Genomic DNA, 19157 nt, shown 5'->3' with positions numbered 1-19157 from the left:
ACCTGTCCTCCTGGCCATGCGCCTTTCCGCACGATCACGCGGCGCCTGCTCCCTGGCGCTCAGCTCCTGATGAGGTGGCCGGGCTTAGGGCTATTAGCAGCATAGCTCACTGTGAAAGTGAAAAAGTGAAAGTGTTAGTCACTCAGTCGTGTCTGACTCCTTGCGACCCCATGGACTGTAGCCCACCAGGCTCCTCTGTCCATGGGATTTCCCAGGCAGGAATTCTGGAGTGGGTTGTCATTTCCTCCTCCGGGGGTCTTCCCAACTCAAGGATCAAACCCGGGTGTCCTGCATTACAGGCTTCATTCCCACTGTCTGAGCTGAACTTACTCATCAGGGATGAGCTGAACTTACTGCTCCGTGCCTCTGTGCTCCGAGTCTCAGAGCAGGGAAGGGAGTCAGTGGTTCTCTGTGTGCAGCAGTTGGTGGTGACATTCCTTTCTTGTTGTGACCTTTAGTGAGTTTCCTACCGAAGCAGATCTGGAAGACTTCACAGAGGCAACTGCAGACGAGGACGACGAGGAGGAGGAGGGGGAGGAGGTGGTGGAAGACCGCGACTACTACTACAACACCTTCAAGGGAGACGACTACAACGAGGAGAGCCCCACCGAGCCCAGCAGCGACGGGGCCGCCGCGGAAGAGGAGATCACTCATGACGTCAGAGGTAGACCCACCTGGCAGTCATTTACTTAAAATCTGTTAATAGTCTTTCATTCACATACAGGCTGCTTGCCTCCCAGGTAGGTCCCAGAAGGGCGGCTTCATGCCCCAAAGGTGAGGTCAGGCTCTGGGTGCTACTGGGTCTGGCAGCAGACAGATGAAGTCAGGGAACTGTGATGTGCATTGTGAGGACTTAGAGAATCAGAGAGACTGTGTGGTCTGCCCTCCGGCAGGATTCTCCCAGTCCAGCCAGAGATGTTCCCGCCTGGGAGCCACTTCCTCAGTGAGGCCAAAGTCCCAGGTTTTGGAGTGGACGTCACTTCTTTGGTTCTTTTCCTGAGTGTGTTCCAATCTGTAGGCTGCCCTGCTTGGCCATCAGGACATCTGGAATTTGATGACCTGCTGGTAAGGGATCAGGGCCCTTTCAATTTCGCTGTTAAATAAAAAGTGAACGTTCCAGACCATTTCTGTGCAGCCCCTTGCTGACTGACTGTATATTTGAAGCCAATTAAGAGCTGAAGACGGAGAAGGCAATGGCAACCCACTCCAGTACTCTTGCCTGGAGAATCCCATGGACAGAGGAGCCTGGTAGGCTGCAGTCCATGGGGTTGCTAAGAGTCGGACATGACTGAGCGACTTCACTTTCACTTTTCACTTTCATGCATTGGAGAAGGCAGTGGCAACCCACTCCAGTGTTCTTGCCTGCAGAATTCCAGGGACAGCGGAGCCTGGTGGGCTGCCGTCTATGGGGTCGCACAGAGTCGGACACGACTGAAGCAACTTAGCAGTAGCAAGAGCTGAAGAATTGTTTAGGGTTCAGCCAGGAGCCGATGACTTAATGATTCTAGAAGTTTGTGATTAACCTTGGAGAACAGATAATGTATACTGGCCCTTTCAAGGGGCCTGAGTAGTGTTTACGACAGTGACCGCCACTGAAACTCCCTCTGCACCCGCGCTGTCTCCTTCTGCCCTGGATGCCCCCGAGACGGCCAAGATAGGCAGCTGTCCCCACTACACAGACCAGAAATGTGAGGCTCCCGAGCTGTGCGCTGTGGAATTCCTCCACGTCAGCCCTTTCCCACTCTAAGCTCCAGACAGGGCAGAAAGCACCGCTCACTGTTCTCAGGGCCCAGGGCTCTCCCTTGCTTTGGGAAGGAAGAGGACTGCATGCTCTCCACGATGGCTGGCAGGAGGGGCACAGCGGTGGCTGGGACCCTCAGGTCCCACCCTGTCTTGGCCTTCGCTGAGGTCCAGTGTCACTCAGCCCTTCTCCCCTTGCCGGTCTGTAGCTTTGTGAACCCCCAAAGCCGCTCCCCTGCCCCGCTGACCTTCTGACCGTTTCCACACAGCTGTCTGCTCCCAGGAGGCGCTGACGGGGCCGTGCCGGGCCGTGATGCCCCGCTGGTACTTCGACCTCTCCAAGGGGAAGTGCGTGCGCTTTATATATGGCGGCTGCGGCGGCAACAGGAACAATTTTGAGTCTGAGGATTATTGTATGGCTGTGTGTAAAGCGATGAGTAAGTCCCGTCCAGCGTGCTGTCCCCCGGCGTCCCCGTGGCCGCGTCTGTGTGGTGCTCCCCGCCCACTCGGTGTCACTGTCGGCCGTCTGCCCTCCTCTCTGTGCTTTCTAGATCTAGTTCTGCTTTCGTGTCGGCAGTTGTCAGCTCAGTTTTCCGTGTCCTGTGCTCGCTGTGGGCCTGGTGGTGGAGGTGATGGTGGTGGTGGTGGTGGAGGAGGAGGTGATGGTGGTGATGAAGGAGGTGACGGCGGAGGGGTGGTGCTCCCTCCCTGCCCGAGGGGAGAGCCTGGGGCCGGCCCTTTCTCATCTGGAGCCCCCGTGTTGGTTGGGAAGGAGGCCCTGCCCTCTGCTGTCAGACGCTGAAAGGCATAAAGAGCACTCGGATGGGTCATGAGTTCTGCACATGCTCGTGTCCAGGCTTTGTCCCTCATTCTGGTCTTGAGCAGCCCTGTCACCGACCCCCACAATGCACGCTCGCTAAGGGGGACGCCTGCTCTCCAAGGAGGTGACAGTAAGGACACTTTGGGAAGCTGAGAACATTGGAACATCTTTATGCACTCCAGGGAGCCCGCTCTGCAGACAAGCGCTGGTGACTGTCTCCCCAGTATTCTGGGGGGGGCCCTGGGTCACACAGAGCTTTAGGAAGCAAGGGAGTTTTGGTTTGTTTTCTTTGGTCACAAAGGAAATTCCACGTTCAGTGGAGTCTGGTTCACTCAGACATCAGTAGGGTGCTTTTCTTCGTAGTTACCCCTTTTCCTGTTGAAGATTCTCATCTGGAGCAGTTCTGACCCATGTGTACGAAAACCCTCTGGCTGGGCAGACCCTTCTGCCTTCTGATTCTGACACTCACTGCCGGTCCTGGTCATTTGCTCTAAAGATTTTTGGCTCTAGCATCTGATGGCTTTTCATTCAAAGGTTTCCTTCAGACCCTTTTGTTCCCTCTTAATATGATACAGTATACTGTTGGTGCTTCCACTGTAGCCGCTGCTCTGTGGAGTTTTTATTTGAAATAATTGAAAAGATGAGAAAAAAAAAGTCCTTAGGGAACATCGGTGGCAGAAACTTTTTCATTCAGGAAAGACAGAGCTAGAAATTACAGTGATTCTTCCTGCTTTGTTAAACTCCTTAAACTAAGGGGCAAGAAAGTGTTGTTTGTGGCGGAAGCCTGAGGAATCGGGGTCATTAAAGGTCATGTTGAACGTGAGGCGCAGTCTTTACCCAAAGGATCAAATGTTGACGGTGCAGTAAGAGACACCCGGCGACGGCAGGTGGTCGGAGCGCGAACCGTTTTGAAGTCTGCAGAACTGGAGCCTCCTGTTACCGTGGAAGGAGAAGCAGTGTGTCCGTGCACTTGTGGGGCCCCTGACTCGAGTGCTTTGGAACCTGGTAGCGTCACTGTCCCTTGAAAGGGACCAGCGCCTGCGAATGTGCCAGCTTCCTGGATCATTTGCTTGCACACAGAGGGCATGTGGTTCTGGGTCCGAGTCCATTGTCTTCAGAACCAGACCTCCAGGTCTGCTGCTCCTGTGCCCTTTCATTCTGGGGCGGAGGCAGCTTGCACTTATATTATCTTTATCCGGCCCAGTGATATGAACCAAAGGCTCTGTCTCCAACACATAAGCCTTTAAGCTGCGGGCCTACATCACTGAGCGACGTGCTTGTTGGCACGGATGGACTTCAGCGCTTTGAAATTCTCCTGAGTGTCATGGGGAATGTGGTTTCTGAAGCAATCTATATAGATTCTGACTTAGTTACAGTCTGCAAATTGGCTGTTGAGACCCGATTTAAACTTAATGTAGGAACCAAATATTCTTGACAAGACTTCGAGCCGTAGCTTTTAGGTTTAAAACTCAGTAAGAGGGTGAATGGGAGACGCCCAGACAGAAGGACGTGGGGTGGCTGGCCAGTTGCTCTCACGTTGTGTTCACGTTAACGCAGTTCTGGAAATCGGGTGAGTTTGTCTCCGGATCGAAATTCGTTGAATTTGGCTTTGGCTGTCCTCGTGGCTCTCAAGAGTGACTGACAGAACAAGTTGTGTGATCAGGCTGCCTGACGTTCCTCCCTGCCCTGGGAGATCCCCAGTGAGTTGGGGTGTTCAGCGTCTCCACAGATATTTCTTAAGAGGCTAAATAAACCTGTCGCCTCAACCTCCTGGATGCGGATAAGCTCCTTTGTGCAGACACTTGCCTGCCCGGGGCCACCAGGAACTCAGGAACTTGAACTAGGCATGTGGAATGTTTGTTTAAATGGGCTGTTCTCTGGGTAGTGGCCGGGTGAGGCCCTCGAGCATCATGGATAGAAAAGCCCTGAGTGTCTTCATGTTCACTGCAAGTCTTGTCAGACGTGTTGTCCCTGCTGTGGGCCTGGGCTGAGGGTACTCCAGTCGGGCTGAAAAGGAGGCAGAGGCAGCTGGGATGTTCGGACTTTCTCTGCCCGGTCTGTGTGCGAAGAACCTACAGTTGAATCAGTGGCCCAGCGTGAGTTGTGACCTAAAAATAGCTGGAGAAAAGGCACCCTGAGCCCTGCAATGCCTTTGCACGTCTGACGTCAGCCCTGTCTCTGATCAGATGCACTCAGTGACCGGAAGGGTAGATCGGGTAGTTAGTTTTAGGTTTTAAGGTTTCAAGAACTGAGGGAGGGTGAGAAGTATTCCCTTCTCTGCCCCTGAAGTCCCGAGTAGGTACCTCGCCGGCTCTGAAGGTACAGGGGGTGCACATGGGCCTGGCGGCTGGATTTTGGGTAAGGAAGACGGGGCGGAGTCCCGCCAGACGGGTGCACCCGCCCTGAGGTGGTGCCGGACACACCGGTCCCTCCAGCAGGCCCAGCTGGGCTTCGTCCCCGAGCACCGTGCAGCTTCAGCATCGGGCTGGGCCCCCGGGAGAACCGTCTGGTCATTCTGTTTCAGTTCCCCCAACTCCTCTGCCAACCAATGATGTCGACGTGTATTTCGAGACGTCTGCAGACGACAATGAGCACGCGCGCTTCCAGAAGGCCAAGGAGCAGCTGGAAATCCGCCACCGCAACCGGATGGACAGGGTAAACCTCGGCCCCTTATCTTTGTGGTGTCAGGGCTTCGTAGTTGAAGCAAAGGGACACCACCTCCTCGGGGGAGGCGTGTGAGTGTGAGCGGGGCTGTCCCTGGACGGGACCAGCGTCCGCCCCTCCCCCAGCTCCGTGATGGTGGAGTTGCCCCTCCCAGTGCTTAACTGTTCCACTCTGCCAGGGGGCACTTCCTGTCAACATTACCTTCTGCTTGTTTTTTTAAAGTTTTTTATTTTTGAAGAAGGGAACTCTATATCAATATTGTAAGTAGAAAGCTAGTATCATTTACCATTAGAACAGGGTAACGATACTAGTGTGTATTAGATGAAAGCAGTGTTAGAACATTCCGGCTAGACACTCTTGCCGGCTGAAGGTCTGAGTGTCTGGGTTTCTTTTCCTTAAAGGAGTTGTAAGCGTCAGAGCAACAGGAGCACAACAGGAGTGCAGCTTTCTCCTACACTTACTCAGAAGGGTTGAAAGAAAATTGAAAAGGGGCTATTTTGCCAGATCTGGGCAGCACCCTCACGTCACCTGTGCTGGCTTGTATGCTGGGAGATACCTGTTACTGTTCTGAGAAGCAGGTATTAGCCCTCCTCCCCTTTCTTGTGAGGAGACGGAGGCAGAGTCTGGCAAATAACACGGCCAAGTTTATGGATGAGGCAGCTGTGAAGTGGGGCTCCCCCAGGGGTCACTGACGCCAGCACCTTCTGAGGCAGCCGACCTGGGACAGACCTTGTGGTCTTGTGGGCGTGTGGGCCACGCTCTCCTGCACAGTTTCCCACATCATGTTCAGGGCCCCATAGTATTTTTAGAAAATGGGAGCGTTGTTCCAGAGATTATCTGGTCATGGTTGACCTTTGTTCCAGGTGAAGAAGGAATGGGAAGAGGCTGAACTTCAAGCGAAGAACCTCCCCAAAGCAGAGAGGCAGACTCTCATTCAGGTGAGACATGTCCTCCAGGGAGGAGCCCCAGGCAGACCCTTCAGGATACTATCGGAGCCAGACTCCCCACAAGGTAGACGTTGACACCCCCTTTTAGCTGAGAGCTCATGTCACACGGAGGTTTTCGTCGGCCTGCTTTGTTTTCCCTCCCAGTGGTGGTCTCTGCAGTTGCTCACCTGCCGTGGAGGGAAACCAAAACCCAGGGCAGAGCGCACACCCCTTTCATGGCCAGAAGTAACCTCAGCTCAGCTGTGTTTATTCTCCTCTCCTGGCACGTCCTTGGGCATCATCCTTCTTAGGCTATGCCTTGCTTTCTGCAGTAGTGAACGCCTTTTTTTTTTTTTCTTCTTTGGCAGACTTAATTAAAGTCAAAGGCAGAAAATAGAGCTCTCTGATACCAGTTCATCTCTAACTTTGGATGTAAGAATGTAATCTTAGAACCTCAGCAGCTGCCTTCCCCTTGACTAGAGGAGGGCGTTGACAGGAATTGACAGGACCGATTTGGGGCTCATGAAACTGGTTGCTGTTTAAGTCAGCTTGTGTTTATGTTTAGCTAAAACCTCTCTGCCCGTGATGTTGAATCACCTTTGCTTTTTTCACCAGTAAGCTAGAAAACCCACAACTGTCCCTTTCTGCACAGCCAGTGCACTCTTTGCCGGGGGCGGGGGGTGTCTCAGCTCCCCAGTCTTAAATTCTGTCCACAGACCTGGCCTGGCACCTGCAGGGAGCCTGCCCTTCACCACGTGGTGTGAATGGTCAGCATCGCCTGCTCTGGGGCTGGACTGTGTGTCGCAGCCTGTCTCCCATTGGTCTGTAGTTTGGGGGTGCCTTGCTACAGTGTAGGAAGGACAGCCTTGCATTTCTCGTGGAGAGGCCAGGCCTGGGCTCTGTGTGCTGGGATTTCAGTCCCTAGAGGTGCTGAGGAGCCTGTGTGATGCCCAGATTTACATGCTCTTGTTAGATGGGGAAGTGCAGTCAGCCCTTGAACACAGGGTCCTCCCGCACGTGGATGTTTTCAGTGGTAGACATCACAGCCCTGCTCCATCCACGGTTGGCTGAATCTGTAGATGTGGGACTGCCCCTAGGGAGGGCCAACTATATTTAATTAGACAGGATCTTTGACCAAGGAGGATTGGCGTCCTCAACCCCTGCAATGTTCAAGGTCACCTCTAAGAACCCTCAGACCCGACCCTTGCTCCCCCCAAGTCTGTGCCTCTTGCAGGGACACTGGGCGCAGAGAGGCAGAATGGGGTCCGCCCCGTGTGCGTGCACGCCCGCGGGCGTGTGGATCCCATGTTTCCTTCTTTCTCTCCGTCAGCACTTCCAGGCCATGGTGAAGGCGCTGGAGAAGGAGGCAGCCAGCGAGAAGCAGCAGCTGGTGGAGACGCACCTGGCGCGTGTGGAGGCCATGCTCAATGACCGCCGCCGGGTGGCGCTGGAGAACTACCTGGCGGCCCTGCAGTCCGACCCTCCGCGGGTGAGCACGCCCAGCCCTGAAGCCCATGGTGGCCTGTGTGGGACCCACGTGGGACCACTTCCTGCTCGGGGCCGCCAGCAGTGCAGATACAGCTTCCCCTGGAAAAGCAGAACCTCGAGGTGTTAGTCAGTAGTTCCCCAGTTTTTGCATTTTTTTTTTTTTTTTTTTTAGAATTATAAGACTCAATCTTTATTGCAAAGATATTATGTGGTATATTTAATATACTGGGACACATAATTTTAAATTTTAATGTAATACTTTTTGGAATTCAAATTTGCTTAAGGGAAACTAAAACCAACATAGGAAATTTAAGTACTTCACTTTCATGAGGATTTTTTTTTTTTCTATAAATATTTTATTTTTTTTATTTTTTATAAATTTATTTATTTTAGTTGGGGGCTAATTACTTTACAATATTGTAATAGTTTTTGCCATACATTGACATGAATCAGCCATGGGTTTTTGCATTTTTATACTATCCTTACTTCCAAAGAATAACAACATGCCTTCCATGGAGGAAGACTTTTGAACCAATTCTTTTTTAAATCAGACAATGAGCAAGTTTATATCACAGCTCTTTTCTGCCAGTGCTGTTAGACTTGATCGCACTCTCTGACTTGCCTTGCTCTGGGGGACGGGGTGTTTGTTCTGTATCCTCCTTAAGCAAGTGAGGTCTTTCCTGGGTGACACAGGGACGGCCTGGCCTGTATATACAGCATCAGAGGCTGAGCTCAGGAAACAGCAAAGATTGGGCTAGAGGAGGAAGTGGGCTAGAGGTTCTGGGAAATACTGTCTGTAGAGGAGCCTCTGTAACTGTGGAACCTTAGCTTTTGGTACCTTACTTAGAAAGGTAGCTTCTTGTTACTTGATAACTGAAAGCTTTTAAAAGTACAGGTTTCATTCCTGTGCCTTGCTGAGGCTGACATTCTCAGTGAGTTCTTAAAGCTTCATTTTCCTGCCTGTTTTCAGTTCTGTAGTCTCTGGACGTGAAAACCCCCGTTCTGTCTTGCAGCCCCATCGCATCCTGCAGGCCTTGCGGCGCTATGTCCGCGCTGAGAACAAAGACCGCCTCCACACCCTCCGTCATTACCAGCACGTTCTGGCTGTCGACCCCGAGAAGGCGGCCCAGATGCGGTCCCAGGTACGCCAGACGGTGGGGAGACTGCTCTGGCCAGTGCTGCTTGTAATTAGTCTTCGGAGAATGACCTTTTATTTCCAGAGACAGTAGGTACAAGAGCTGGGTTTTGCAAAGGTACTAATTTAAACATACGTTTCCCATACTTTTTAATGTTAAGTATGTTCTATTTAAATTGCTTCTGGAAGTTTAGAAATGGATAGTTGTATTGACGAGATAAGTCAATTTCTTTCAGTTTATTACTGGTTAAGGGTACCACCAGAATTAACATTTAAAATCTCTTTCTAGGCAAATATTGAGTTGTCCAGAAAGTTCATTTGGGTTTTTCCATAAGATGGTACAGAAACCTGAACGAATATTTTGGCCGTCTCTATATCGAGCGCATCTTAAAAACTGGACTCTCTCGTACAGTTCCGTTGTTGTTTAGATGCTGTTAGATCCCTCGTCTGGTCCCCTGCTGTATCCCGCCAGTCTCTGCACTTGTCTGTAGGTTGAAAGCAGGTTGTTTCTGGACCTGCTTTCTCATTCTGGTTTTGTCTGTATGTGAACTTGAGTTTTACTCTCGTGTTCGTAGAAATGAACTTGCCTACAAGACCGCTGGCTTCCTTTAAAACAGTTCGCCTGTTAGTTTTCCTAGAGGGCCTTGAAATGATATAAGTGGTCTTACTCTATTACTTTCCGTATTCTAAATCCAGTGCTCTGCAGGCTGTGGAGACTTGGCATGCACAGGCTGGGGACCTGTCCCCTTCCACCTTCTGTTGCTTGTGTGGTGTAACTGTGGGGGAACTTCGCAGAGGCCCTGGGTGGTTCCCCTCCAGCCCCATTCGCTGCCTGATTCTGCTCCAGTATCTGACCACACACAGTTGAATACTTGTGTGCCCTTAAGCAGCTCACAGTTGTATGAAGTTAATTATGTGAGCTGTGAAGATGGAGAAGAATTGTCCTTTAACATATGAGCCCACTCTGGCAGCTGAGTGTTCAGCCAGTGAAATAAATCAGGCTCCTAAAGAGTGGGAAGGACTTGGAGACCCGGGACCTCTGCTGGGCCTGGAGCTGAGGCTGCGTTTGAAGGTGGACAGAGTAGGAGAGAAGGAGGAAAGGCCAGCAGGCCTCGGGCAGCTTCCAGGAAGCTCAGGTGGGGAAAGCTTGCATCCTGACAGAGGTTAGAATTTTTCAGGTCTACTTGATTTTTTTTTTTTTTTTTTTTAGTGTAATCGCATTTCTTTCTTTTTTTCTTTTTTTTTTAAGAAAACTAGACTATTGGGTAGTATTTTACAGAGAAACAGCCTGTTTCGTGTGGTTAGAGTAGAAGGACAGATGAGACCTCAGTCAGTGTGGCCAGTAAACCTTCGAGCCAGGAGGCAGGTGCTACACGAGTGAGGGCCCCGGAAGGTGGAGCATCTTCTTAGCGCATCTCTGCTGTGTGATATTTACCATCTGCTCAAAGTCCTTAATTCTGGGGCAGCTCAGCCCCCAGATTACACTAGCCTTTTGCCTGTTCCCTGTCATGTTATGTAAACTCTAGAAAACCCCGAACACGCTGAGCCTCTTAGATCATGTGCACTTTGGTTTGAGGCGTGGGTGATGGGCTGCCGCCCCCTCACTCCGCAACTCCAGGGGGTCCTCCAAAAACCCTGATGCCCAGTGTCCCGGCCTGCGATCGGTCTTGTCTTCGTGGAAACCGTCCTCTGACTGCAACAGTGTCACCACTGCTGAGACCAGACCTGGCAGCTGATGGTTCCCTTCCATTTGCATTTTTTCTCTAAGGCACTCAACTCTGGTGCTTTCCCATCAATTTACTTGATTGAAAGAATGGCAAGTGTAAAATTAAATTGCTTTCATCCTTGCTTTTAAAGGTCAGAGAGACATCAATCTACAATAAAAGCCTCTTTCCATTTAACTTGTGTTTTCATTTTGACCCTTCTCGTTAATGGCTTCAAGCCCACATAATTAATCCATTGGCTCAGAGCGCCCTCTTGAGGAACATCTTGGTGGCTGCAGGTGTGACTGGTGGGAATAGCCTTCTTGAGGACCTTGTGTGATCGATGGCCACCTGCCTCACACTCACTGTGTAATGGGGACGGAGGTAGCCCAAATCTTATTTCCACCATATTGAAGTAGTTCAGTCGCGTCCAACTCTTTACAATCGCAAGAACTGTAGCCTACCAGGCTCCTCCATCCATGAGATTTTCCAGGCAAGAATACTGGAGTGGGCTGCCATTTCCTTCTCCAATTCCACCATATAAAGCTCTGAAATTCAGGGACCACTTTAATGACTTTTTTTTCCTCTTTTTTTGGATGAACTACTTTGGAACTTTTGCATTCAGAAAAGAAATGAGCACGGAAGACATGGTAGATATGTCTTTCTTATCACCTATTAAATCAGGTTTGTTTATACCTCAGTGTGAAGTTTTGGAGGCATAGCTTGTTGAGTTAAAATGAAAGTTTTAGTCACTCAGTCATGTCTGACTCTTTGTGACCCCATGGACTGTAGCCTACCATGCTCCTCTGTCCATGGGATTTCCTGGGCAAGAATACTGGAGTGGGTTGCCATTTCCTCCTCCAGGGGGGTTTTCCTGACCCAGGGATCGAACCTGTCTCCTGCATGGCAGGCGGATTCTTTACCACCTGAGCCACCAGGGAAGCCCTGTTTAGTTAAACAGGAATCACCTGTTCTCTTGCTCACCGTGATAATCATTTCAAGCAGCTGCTTCACTAAGCAAAATCCATGAATGGTCCCACCCCCCAAATCTACTTTTTAACCAGTGATTTCATTCTTTCCTTACTTCATCTAGTCTGGCCAGTGGTAAAAACTGACCAACTGTTTTCCTCTTTCACTCAGAAAAACCTTCCTGAGTTTCTGACATTGTGCAAATCAGGGTTCTTTTTTTAACAATACAGTCAACCAGTGCCTCCTGCGAAAACCAAGTCACTACTTGGGTAATGACATTTTTTAAAGTTTCCCTTAACTTGGAGCACTGTGTGGATGAATCCTTAAGTCACTGAGAGTCAATACCACACGTTCTTGCACTGCAGTGGTCAGTGAATATGGCAGGGGAGTGCTCCTACTGCCCCTCTGACTAACTGCTTTGCTGGAGAACACAGGCCTTTGTAGAGCGTGTGGGTGTTTGGGAGGCCCGGCTGTTCTGGTGACAAGGCCTTTCCCCCACCTCGTGCTCACAGGTGATGACGCATCTCCACGTGATTGAAGAACGGCGGAACCAGAGCCTCTCCCTGCTCTACAAAGTCCCGTATGTGGCCCAAGAGATCCAAGAGGAAATCGGTGGGTGCTAGCTATGGGCGTTAAGGTCAGACCATGCCAGATTAGAGAAAGGAGGCTGGGCGTTAGTGCGCACAGGCTCACGTGGTCAAGTCCTGGGCTGGCAGCCACAGAGCCTTGAGTTTCCCTGACCTTGACTCTTGTTACCGGAAGAGAAATCTAGGGTGTGAAATTGCAAGGGACTGGGCGTGTGTCCTCTTACCCTCCCCTCTGTAATTGCTGGTATGTTTCAAGGCACCTGTTTACACCATTCTCACTTCCTCTCCCTCTTCTGGTCTTTACTTTCATTTATTCAACAAATGTTTGTCGTGTCTACTGTGTGTCACAGAGTAGAACGTGCACCAGTAGACAGACCTCTGGAAGCTCACATTGTAGGAGGAAAGAAGAGACAGGAAGATGAGTGTCCGTGGTAGGGGGTGTCCTGTGCTGGAGGCAGAAGGGTGGGCCAGGGAGGTGCCTGGTGGTCAGGCTGCCTTGGGGCAGGGGCGGGTGGAGTGGAAGGGGTGGTGGAGTGATGAGGGAGCCCTCCCTGCAGAGCCCCCAGCAGGAAAACACCAAGCACAGGAAGTGATGACTGCAGAGCCTGAAGTTGAGAGATTTTAGCAAAATCAAGGAGTTTGGATTTTATTCTAGGATAACAGAAAGCCGCTCAAGGGTTTTCAACTAACGAGTGACTGTATCTGGATTATGCTTTTTTAAAAAAAATGGGAATTTTAAAAAAATTACTAGGTTGCTGTGTCGGGGGTTGATGAAAATTGGAAGTCACCAGAAAGCAGTTGTAAAAATCCAGGGGAGAGGGGCTGGTTGAGTGCCCTGAGACAGGAATGGAGAAGCTGGAGGGGTGGGTGGTCTTGAGGGTACCTTTCAGAGGAAAGGTGAACAGGATGTGCTGATGGGGTGGGTGGGGCAGGGGGTGAGGGGAAGAAAAGCCCTGGATATGCCCTGGTTCTCACTGTGAGCAGCTGAGTGGCTGGTGGGGCCGATAGTGCCGAGGTACAGCATGGTCTTCACTTGTTAAAATGGAAACTGCCCTCGGACAGTAAGTGGTCGGCTGTCAGGTGAATGAGCCAGAGCTCGGGGCTGTAGGCACAAGACACAGATGTGGGGGTCATGATCCATGGATGGTATTTACAACTGTGTCATCGGAGGAAACCACTTAAGCAGAGTGAGTTGCTAGAGGAGAGAGGGGTGCTCAGGAAGGAGCCCAGGGGTTCCCAGTGCTGGGGTTCTGCAGTCTGCAAAGTCAGAGGTGCACCCTCAGGTGAGAGGAACAGGTCATGGCCTGAATTGTGAACTGGTGAGACTCCCCTTTAAGCAGAGCTTGCATCCGACCAGATCAGTCCTGTTCAGGCTGTCCCGTGCCAGGAAACAATTTCCTTCTGAAAACGTGGCTCCTGGGCGTCTGTCTTTGTCAGATGAACTGCTTCAAGAACAGCGAGCCGACATGGACCAGTTCAGCTCCTCCTTCTCAGAAACCCCCGTGGACGTGCGGGTGAGCTCGGAGGAGAGCGACGAGATCCCGCCATTCCACCCCCTCCATCCCTTCCCATCCCTGCCTGAGAACGAAGGTACGTGTGCAGAACAGGCCAACCCGGCAGTGGGACCAAGGGCAGGGAGGGACGCGGTTAGAAAATGGAAATCAGATGGAGGGTGGGGTGGGGGTGTCGGGGGGCTGTGTTTCCTGTGCGGCTCGGGCAGGCCAGGGGATGGGGTTCACCAAGCATCTTCTGAGTGGGATGCCTTCAGAACCTTGGAAGTTTGTGGTGTTTCTCCCTTGTCTAGACCAAAGCCTAAAGCCCCATTTGTCCTGGTCCACCAGCTGCCTCCAGCGTGTGAGGTCTGGACGTGGAGGCCCCTTTGCAGCTTAAATAGCACTTTGGTGTCCTAGGCTGTCCTTGCCTTTTCCTCACGGTCTTGGGAAGTAGGCAATGGGAGGCTCCCTGCTGCTTCCCGGTCTGCAGTGGGCTCTCAGAGCCGTGCGTCTGTACCAGAAATAAACAGGCTGCTGATCCTAGCCCCTGAGGCCAGGGTGTGCAGTCAGCTTCCATTTATTTGTCTGCTGCTGTCGCAGCTGATGGCGGTGATGATGAAAACAGTAGCCACTGCTGTCTGGGCCTCCACACACTCCAGCCTCTGTATGTGGATGCTCTCCTGTATATTGTCTTCCCCAAAAATAATGCTCTCAGGAAGGGACTGGAAGTGTTCCTGTTTGGGGATCCAGGGTTTAAAGAGGGTCAGTGTCTGCCCAGGGCCACATAGCTCAAAAGTGGGAAGGAAGGACTGGAACCTGAGTTGAAGCAGTCCTGAGTCCTGGGCCCAGATCCAGTGATGCCACCACGGAGGCCCGAGAAAGAGAGCATCCTGTTCAGCCTCCAGACCCCAACACAAGAAGGTTTAGTCTTCCTTCTAAACCAACTGTCTCAGAGGTGCCAACTCAGAACAGCTGAGCCTCTGATAGTACAAGAGAATCCGAGGAAGGAGCTGGACAAAGAGGTGCCATCTCACTCCCCAGCCGTGCCCTCACAAACTCCCACACACGGGGCTGCAAGGGTCCCTGCTTCATAGCCTGTTACTGGCGAGGGCATCTTAGACATTTGTGAACTGGGACCTTGTCTCCTTAGAAAACCACGACCAGAACTAACTTGTGTTTCTGTTACTTTCTCAGAAAGATAACTTGGGGCTAAAGCTAAATGATTTAGAAATCTCACAGAAGCCCCCCCGAAAGATCCAGGATCACCTGCTTTCTTTCCCTCGCCTCCAGTCTTTTGCTGTAGCTCTCATGATGCTCTTTGGTTGTGGGGAAGCGCAGGCCCCTTGTGTAAGGAAGCATGCTTTTTGTTTATGTTACAGAGAAGGTCTAAGGTAGGAATTTTGAAAGAAGGCATTTTTTCCCTTAATCTCCTCTTGTGCTGTTTTGTTTTTGTTGCTTTCCTTTCTGCTAGACTCTCAGCCGGAGTTGTACCACCCAATGAAGAAAGGTTGGTTTGTCATAGATGTTCCCTCTAAGGCCTTCATTCCCTTCATTTGCCCAGAAGTTTCATGCTCTGCTTCATCCCATCATTAACTTCTTCCACCTCATCCCTTCAGACGTGGCTGTGAGGGGAGCCGGTGTAGCCAGACCTCCAGCACCTGAAACCTGGTGCCGGGCGGCCATCCTGAGCTGTCCTTCTCAATGTCCAGAGAATACCGAGCAACCAAAGTAGATTCTTCATAAACCCTTTTAACCTGGGTGGACTTTAAAAGTATATCTGGTTTAAACGGATCGGTTGCCAATTGCTGGCATAAATAAAAACACACTTATGGTCAGGTGCAGAGCCATTTTATTTTACCTCTCTTTCTCTGCCGCTCCCACTTACATCTTTTCCCTTTCTTCTTAGCTGTCCCTTGCTTTTTGTCCATGCCCAGGTGTCTTTGTTTCCAGCTGTCTCATATCCCCTGAGATGTAGCATCCCTTAGGACATAGTAGAAGCTGATGGATGAAGCAGGTTGAGACAAGCAAACTCCTGGTGTAATAAGTGTCCAGTTTTCAGACAAAGTTAACTGTATGTGCGCACAGGCTGCATGCTTGCAACCTTGATCTTGTGTAACCCACTGCACACACTGCAGGTAGGGGTCTTAACTTTCTTTTCTAGTTAAGGCAGTTGAAGAAGCCTCAACTTCCATGAGTTAAGCCATGAGCTTAAGAACAAGAGGAGCCAGAATTTGAACCTGGCTTCCTCAGTCTTCAGAGCCCACGGTGCTTCTATTTCATGGAATGCAGTGTGGCTGCAGCATTTCTGGGGGGGTGGGTGGCCCAGCCTCCAGAGTCTCTGTGAACAAGAACACACAGACTGACTGCTGTGTACTGTGCCCTGGCTGAAGGATTGGAGGTGGTGTGTGTGTTGTTTTTCAGAATACAAGGGTGTGTAAGCTTGGTTTTATTCCCTTGGATGTTCCTCTCCGTCACTGGAGGACATTCTTCTGAGCAGCGCATGTGTTTAGATGAAGACGAATTTTCTAAAAGTCTAACTGGCTTTCACCTTTATGCTTCAGCTGTCATTCACTGGAATAGTTTAAACATTAACTTTTGGTCTCTTAACATTGCCTGATTATTCATTCTGTATAACCAAAGTGGTTTTGGTCGGCATTTAAGAAACACATAGGTTTTACCACCAAAAAAAGTGTTAGGACAGTCTGCGCATTGGCACTAGGGCTTTAAGTCCATTCGTTCAGTGCCACGTTTTTCAAATAGGATCCTGCCCTTAGGACCTTTGAAATTCTGACAAGAGAGAGAGAGAGAGGGATGGGAGGAGCAGTTCGAATTGATCGGGCTTGGTCATGAGCATCAGTGTGCTGAAATACAGCCTTACTATTTCATTGACATTCTGAGGCTACAGAAGCCAGCCCTGCTTTAACTCGCCCTCAAATCAAGTTGTGAGACTCTTTTAAAATGAAAGCTTTGGAGGAAAAGCTGCCTGGTTTCTGGCTGCATTCTCATGAGTGAAGTATCAGCTAGCCGGGGGTTCAAAAGCTTCAGTGTAGTGACTAGACACTCTGGGTCCAGCCCAAGTCTGGCTGTGAGCCGGAGAGCTTTGCCATGGCTAGGCCTCTGGCAGCCCATGGACAGCAGAGCTTTGTAGATACCCATATCGGCATCTGACTTACCTGCCATGGTCGCCTTAGAATGCCAAGTGTGTTGCCAGGTTGATCTATTTGTAAAAAGTTCAGGTCACAGGCATCTATATAGCACTGTGTTTGTTACTGTTAACAAGACACTCCAAAGAGAGCTAGAAGTCACATGCTTTGGAGCTAAAACTAGAGGATTGCACCTCACTCTTCCTCTCGCTGTCGTTGAGAGAGCCACGCGCAGGTGACGCTGGCTCAGGCAGCACTGGCTCAGGTGATGTTTGACCTTGACAAGAGGACAGTTGACATTCTTGCTCTGTTTATGGAGAGGTGCTGTCCAGCCTGGTGTTAGCATTCTCCCTGTGTAGGGAATGCCTCCTTCCTGTTCAGGGTGTGATGGTCTGATCCAGGCCCAGGAGGGTTACAGCGTAGTGAGAGACAGAACAAGACCAGTCATCACACACAGTAACTTTTAAGTACCATGACCTGGGAATGTCTCCCCAAAAGATCGGCAGCTTGAAGGACAAATGGGCAGGCGCAAGCGGAGGGAGGGTGTTTCAGCAGAAAGATGGTGCTCGAGGTGGTTGTGCAAGGGTGACAGTTCTTCCATTTGGAGCCCTGATGGCAAAGGAGCAAGTGGGGGTTAGTAGGTGCTTGGTGATATCACAGAGGGGTTGAGGGTTCTTCGATGCTGGAAGGCCTTTGGCACCCAGTTTCTATTTGTAGTTCAAAGCGCGTTCTCTCCTGAAGGCTGACACAGTGAGCACCACATCCTCTTCCTGTCCCATGACACCCATCGGTCCTGTGTCCCTCATCCCCATGGAGCACAGCGCATCCTCGAGAATGGGAGCAAGTAGCACGTGGAGAGCCGGGGGTGGGGGCATGCAGTGGGGGCTCCCTGACCCTCAGGAGGGAGTCTGCCGCTTCTGTGAGGCGGACGTGAGGTCACCCCACCCCGGGAGACAGCTGCGCGCTCTGCTCACAGGATCCGCGCTGGGAGAGCAGGACGGAGGACTGATCGGGGCCGAGGAGAAAGTGATCAATAGCAAGAAGAAAGTGGATGAAAACATGGTGAGCCTCTCCTGCCCGCTCCGTGTCCGAGTTAACTTTCGGACGCTCCCCCGGTGGACCCTCACGTGTCCGTGCCCGTAGGGAAGCACAGGGCGGGTGCCCGCTGCCCCCGCAGTTGTGCTGTGTTCTTCAGCATCTGAGTATGAGAAGGAGCGATTCTTTCAGCAGTAGCTCATCTCTTGCTATACAGTGGAAAATAATATTTGCAACTAAGGGTATGAACAAATGTGAGAGGCTGTTTCTAATGAAAGTGAAAAGTGAAAGTGTTTCTAATGAGTAGATTTAATAACTTGAAGTGGAATAGAGTCACATTTGGTTCTTAAGCTGCCTGAGGTTTATACCTCCTGTTAATTATTTTTCTAGCATTTTTTGTCACTTAGCGTTTTTAGATTATCCTTAACTGAGTTTGATATTTAAACATGGCTACTGGATCATCTGTCCTGAAATATCTCCACAATGGTCACTTAAAGGAAAAGCCAGGTGACAGCCCTTAAAAGACCAACTGCTGTACAGTAATTTTGCACCCACACCTGCTCCTTTGTTAAGGGGTTTGGTGAGTGGACCTAGGTGAACGTGGCAGAACTGATGGGTTAGTGGGTATCCATCCAGTGTCTGTCTCCCTCCACCAAATGGTATGTGGAGCAGCAAAGAGGTAGTTATCTATATGCCAAACTTCCCTTCCCACTCAGTTGGTGACATTTTCCCACCGTTTCAGGTCATTGATGAGACCCTGGACGTGAAGGAAGTGATCTTCAATGCTGAGAGAGTCGGAGGCCTCGAGGAAGAACCGGTATGTGTTTTGCTCCAAAACCCGATGGCAGGTCTCAGGTCAGCCTTGGCTGTTTTCTCTCCTGCCCTCTCAGTTCAGGGGAAAGATGGAGCAGCACCTGCTATCTTAAGTTATCAAGGTCCCTCGCCCCTCATTTTCCTGTACTTTCAGATAAGAAAGATTATCATCCCCATGAAGGGAAAGGAAGAGCTTCCCTGATAGCTCAGTTGGTAAAGAATCCACCTGCAATGCAGGAGACCCCAGTTTGATTCCTGGGTCAGGAAGATCCACTGGAGAAGGGATAGGCTACCCACTCCAGTATTCTTGGGCTGCTTTTGTTGCTCAGCTGGTAAAGAATCAGCCTGCAAAGTGGGAGACCTGGGTTTGTCCCTGGAGGGAAAGGATGGGGGCCCTCCCCACCTGGATGGTTACTTGGGTCCTGGCGCCCCCGCGGGCTTGTCGTCTCTCACACCCTGTGGCCTGTCTGTTCTGTTGCTGCAGGAGTCTGGAGGGCCACTGCGGGAGGACTTCAGCCTGAGCAGCAGTGCCCTCATCGGCCTGCTGGTCATCGCGGTAGCCATCGCCACCATCATCGTCATCAGCCTGGTGATGCTGAGGAGGAGGCAGTACGGCAGCATCAGCCATGGCATCGTGGAGG

General features: G+C 50.9%; 1 protein-coding gene across 9 annotated transcripts in view; it reads left to right on the top strand.

The window, feature by feature from the left end:
* Positions 1-19157, top strand: part of APLP2 (amyloid beta precursor like protein 2) — a 64413-nt gene that overhangs the window by 42129 nt on the left and 3127 nt on the right. For 2 of the 9 annotated variants that reach the window (XM_081534063.1, XM_081534061.1), the window contains exons 6-16: positions 459-664; positions 2010-2177; positions 5085-5215; positions 6088-6162; positions 7481-7639; positions 8652-8780; positions 11958-12057; positions 13470-13622; positions 17645-17730; positions 18446-18520; positions 19001-19156. In XM_081534063.1, the coding sequence (XP_081390189.1) occupies positions 459-664; positions 2010-2177; positions 5085-5215; positions 6088-6162; positions 7481-7639; positions 8652-8780; positions 11958-12057; positions 13470-13622; positions 17645-17730; positions 18446-18520; positions 19001-19156 (1438 nt within the window). Of the gene's footprint in view, positions 1-458; positions 665-2009; positions 2178-5084; positions 5216-6087; positions 6163-7480; positions 7640-8651; positions 8781-11957; positions 12058-13469; positions 13623-14996; positions 15033-17644; positions 17731-18445; positions 18521-19000; position 19157 lie in introns of all 9 variants that reach the window. The other 7 variants (XM_081534067.1, XM_081534065.1, XM_081534059.1 and 4 more) reach the window with 6 other exon arrangements.

This window comes from Giraffa tippelskirchi, chromosome 10, assembly GCF_054371585.1.
Source record: "Giraffa tippelskirchi isolate mGirTip1 chromosome 10, T2T-mGirTip1v1.2.pri, whole genome shotgun sequence".
Taxonomy (NCBI): domain Eukaryota; kingdom Metazoa; phylum Chordata; class Mammalia; order Artiodactyla; family Giraffidae; genus Giraffa; species Giraffa tippelskirchi.
This window is presented reverse-complemented; position numbering and strand designations above follow the sequence as displayed.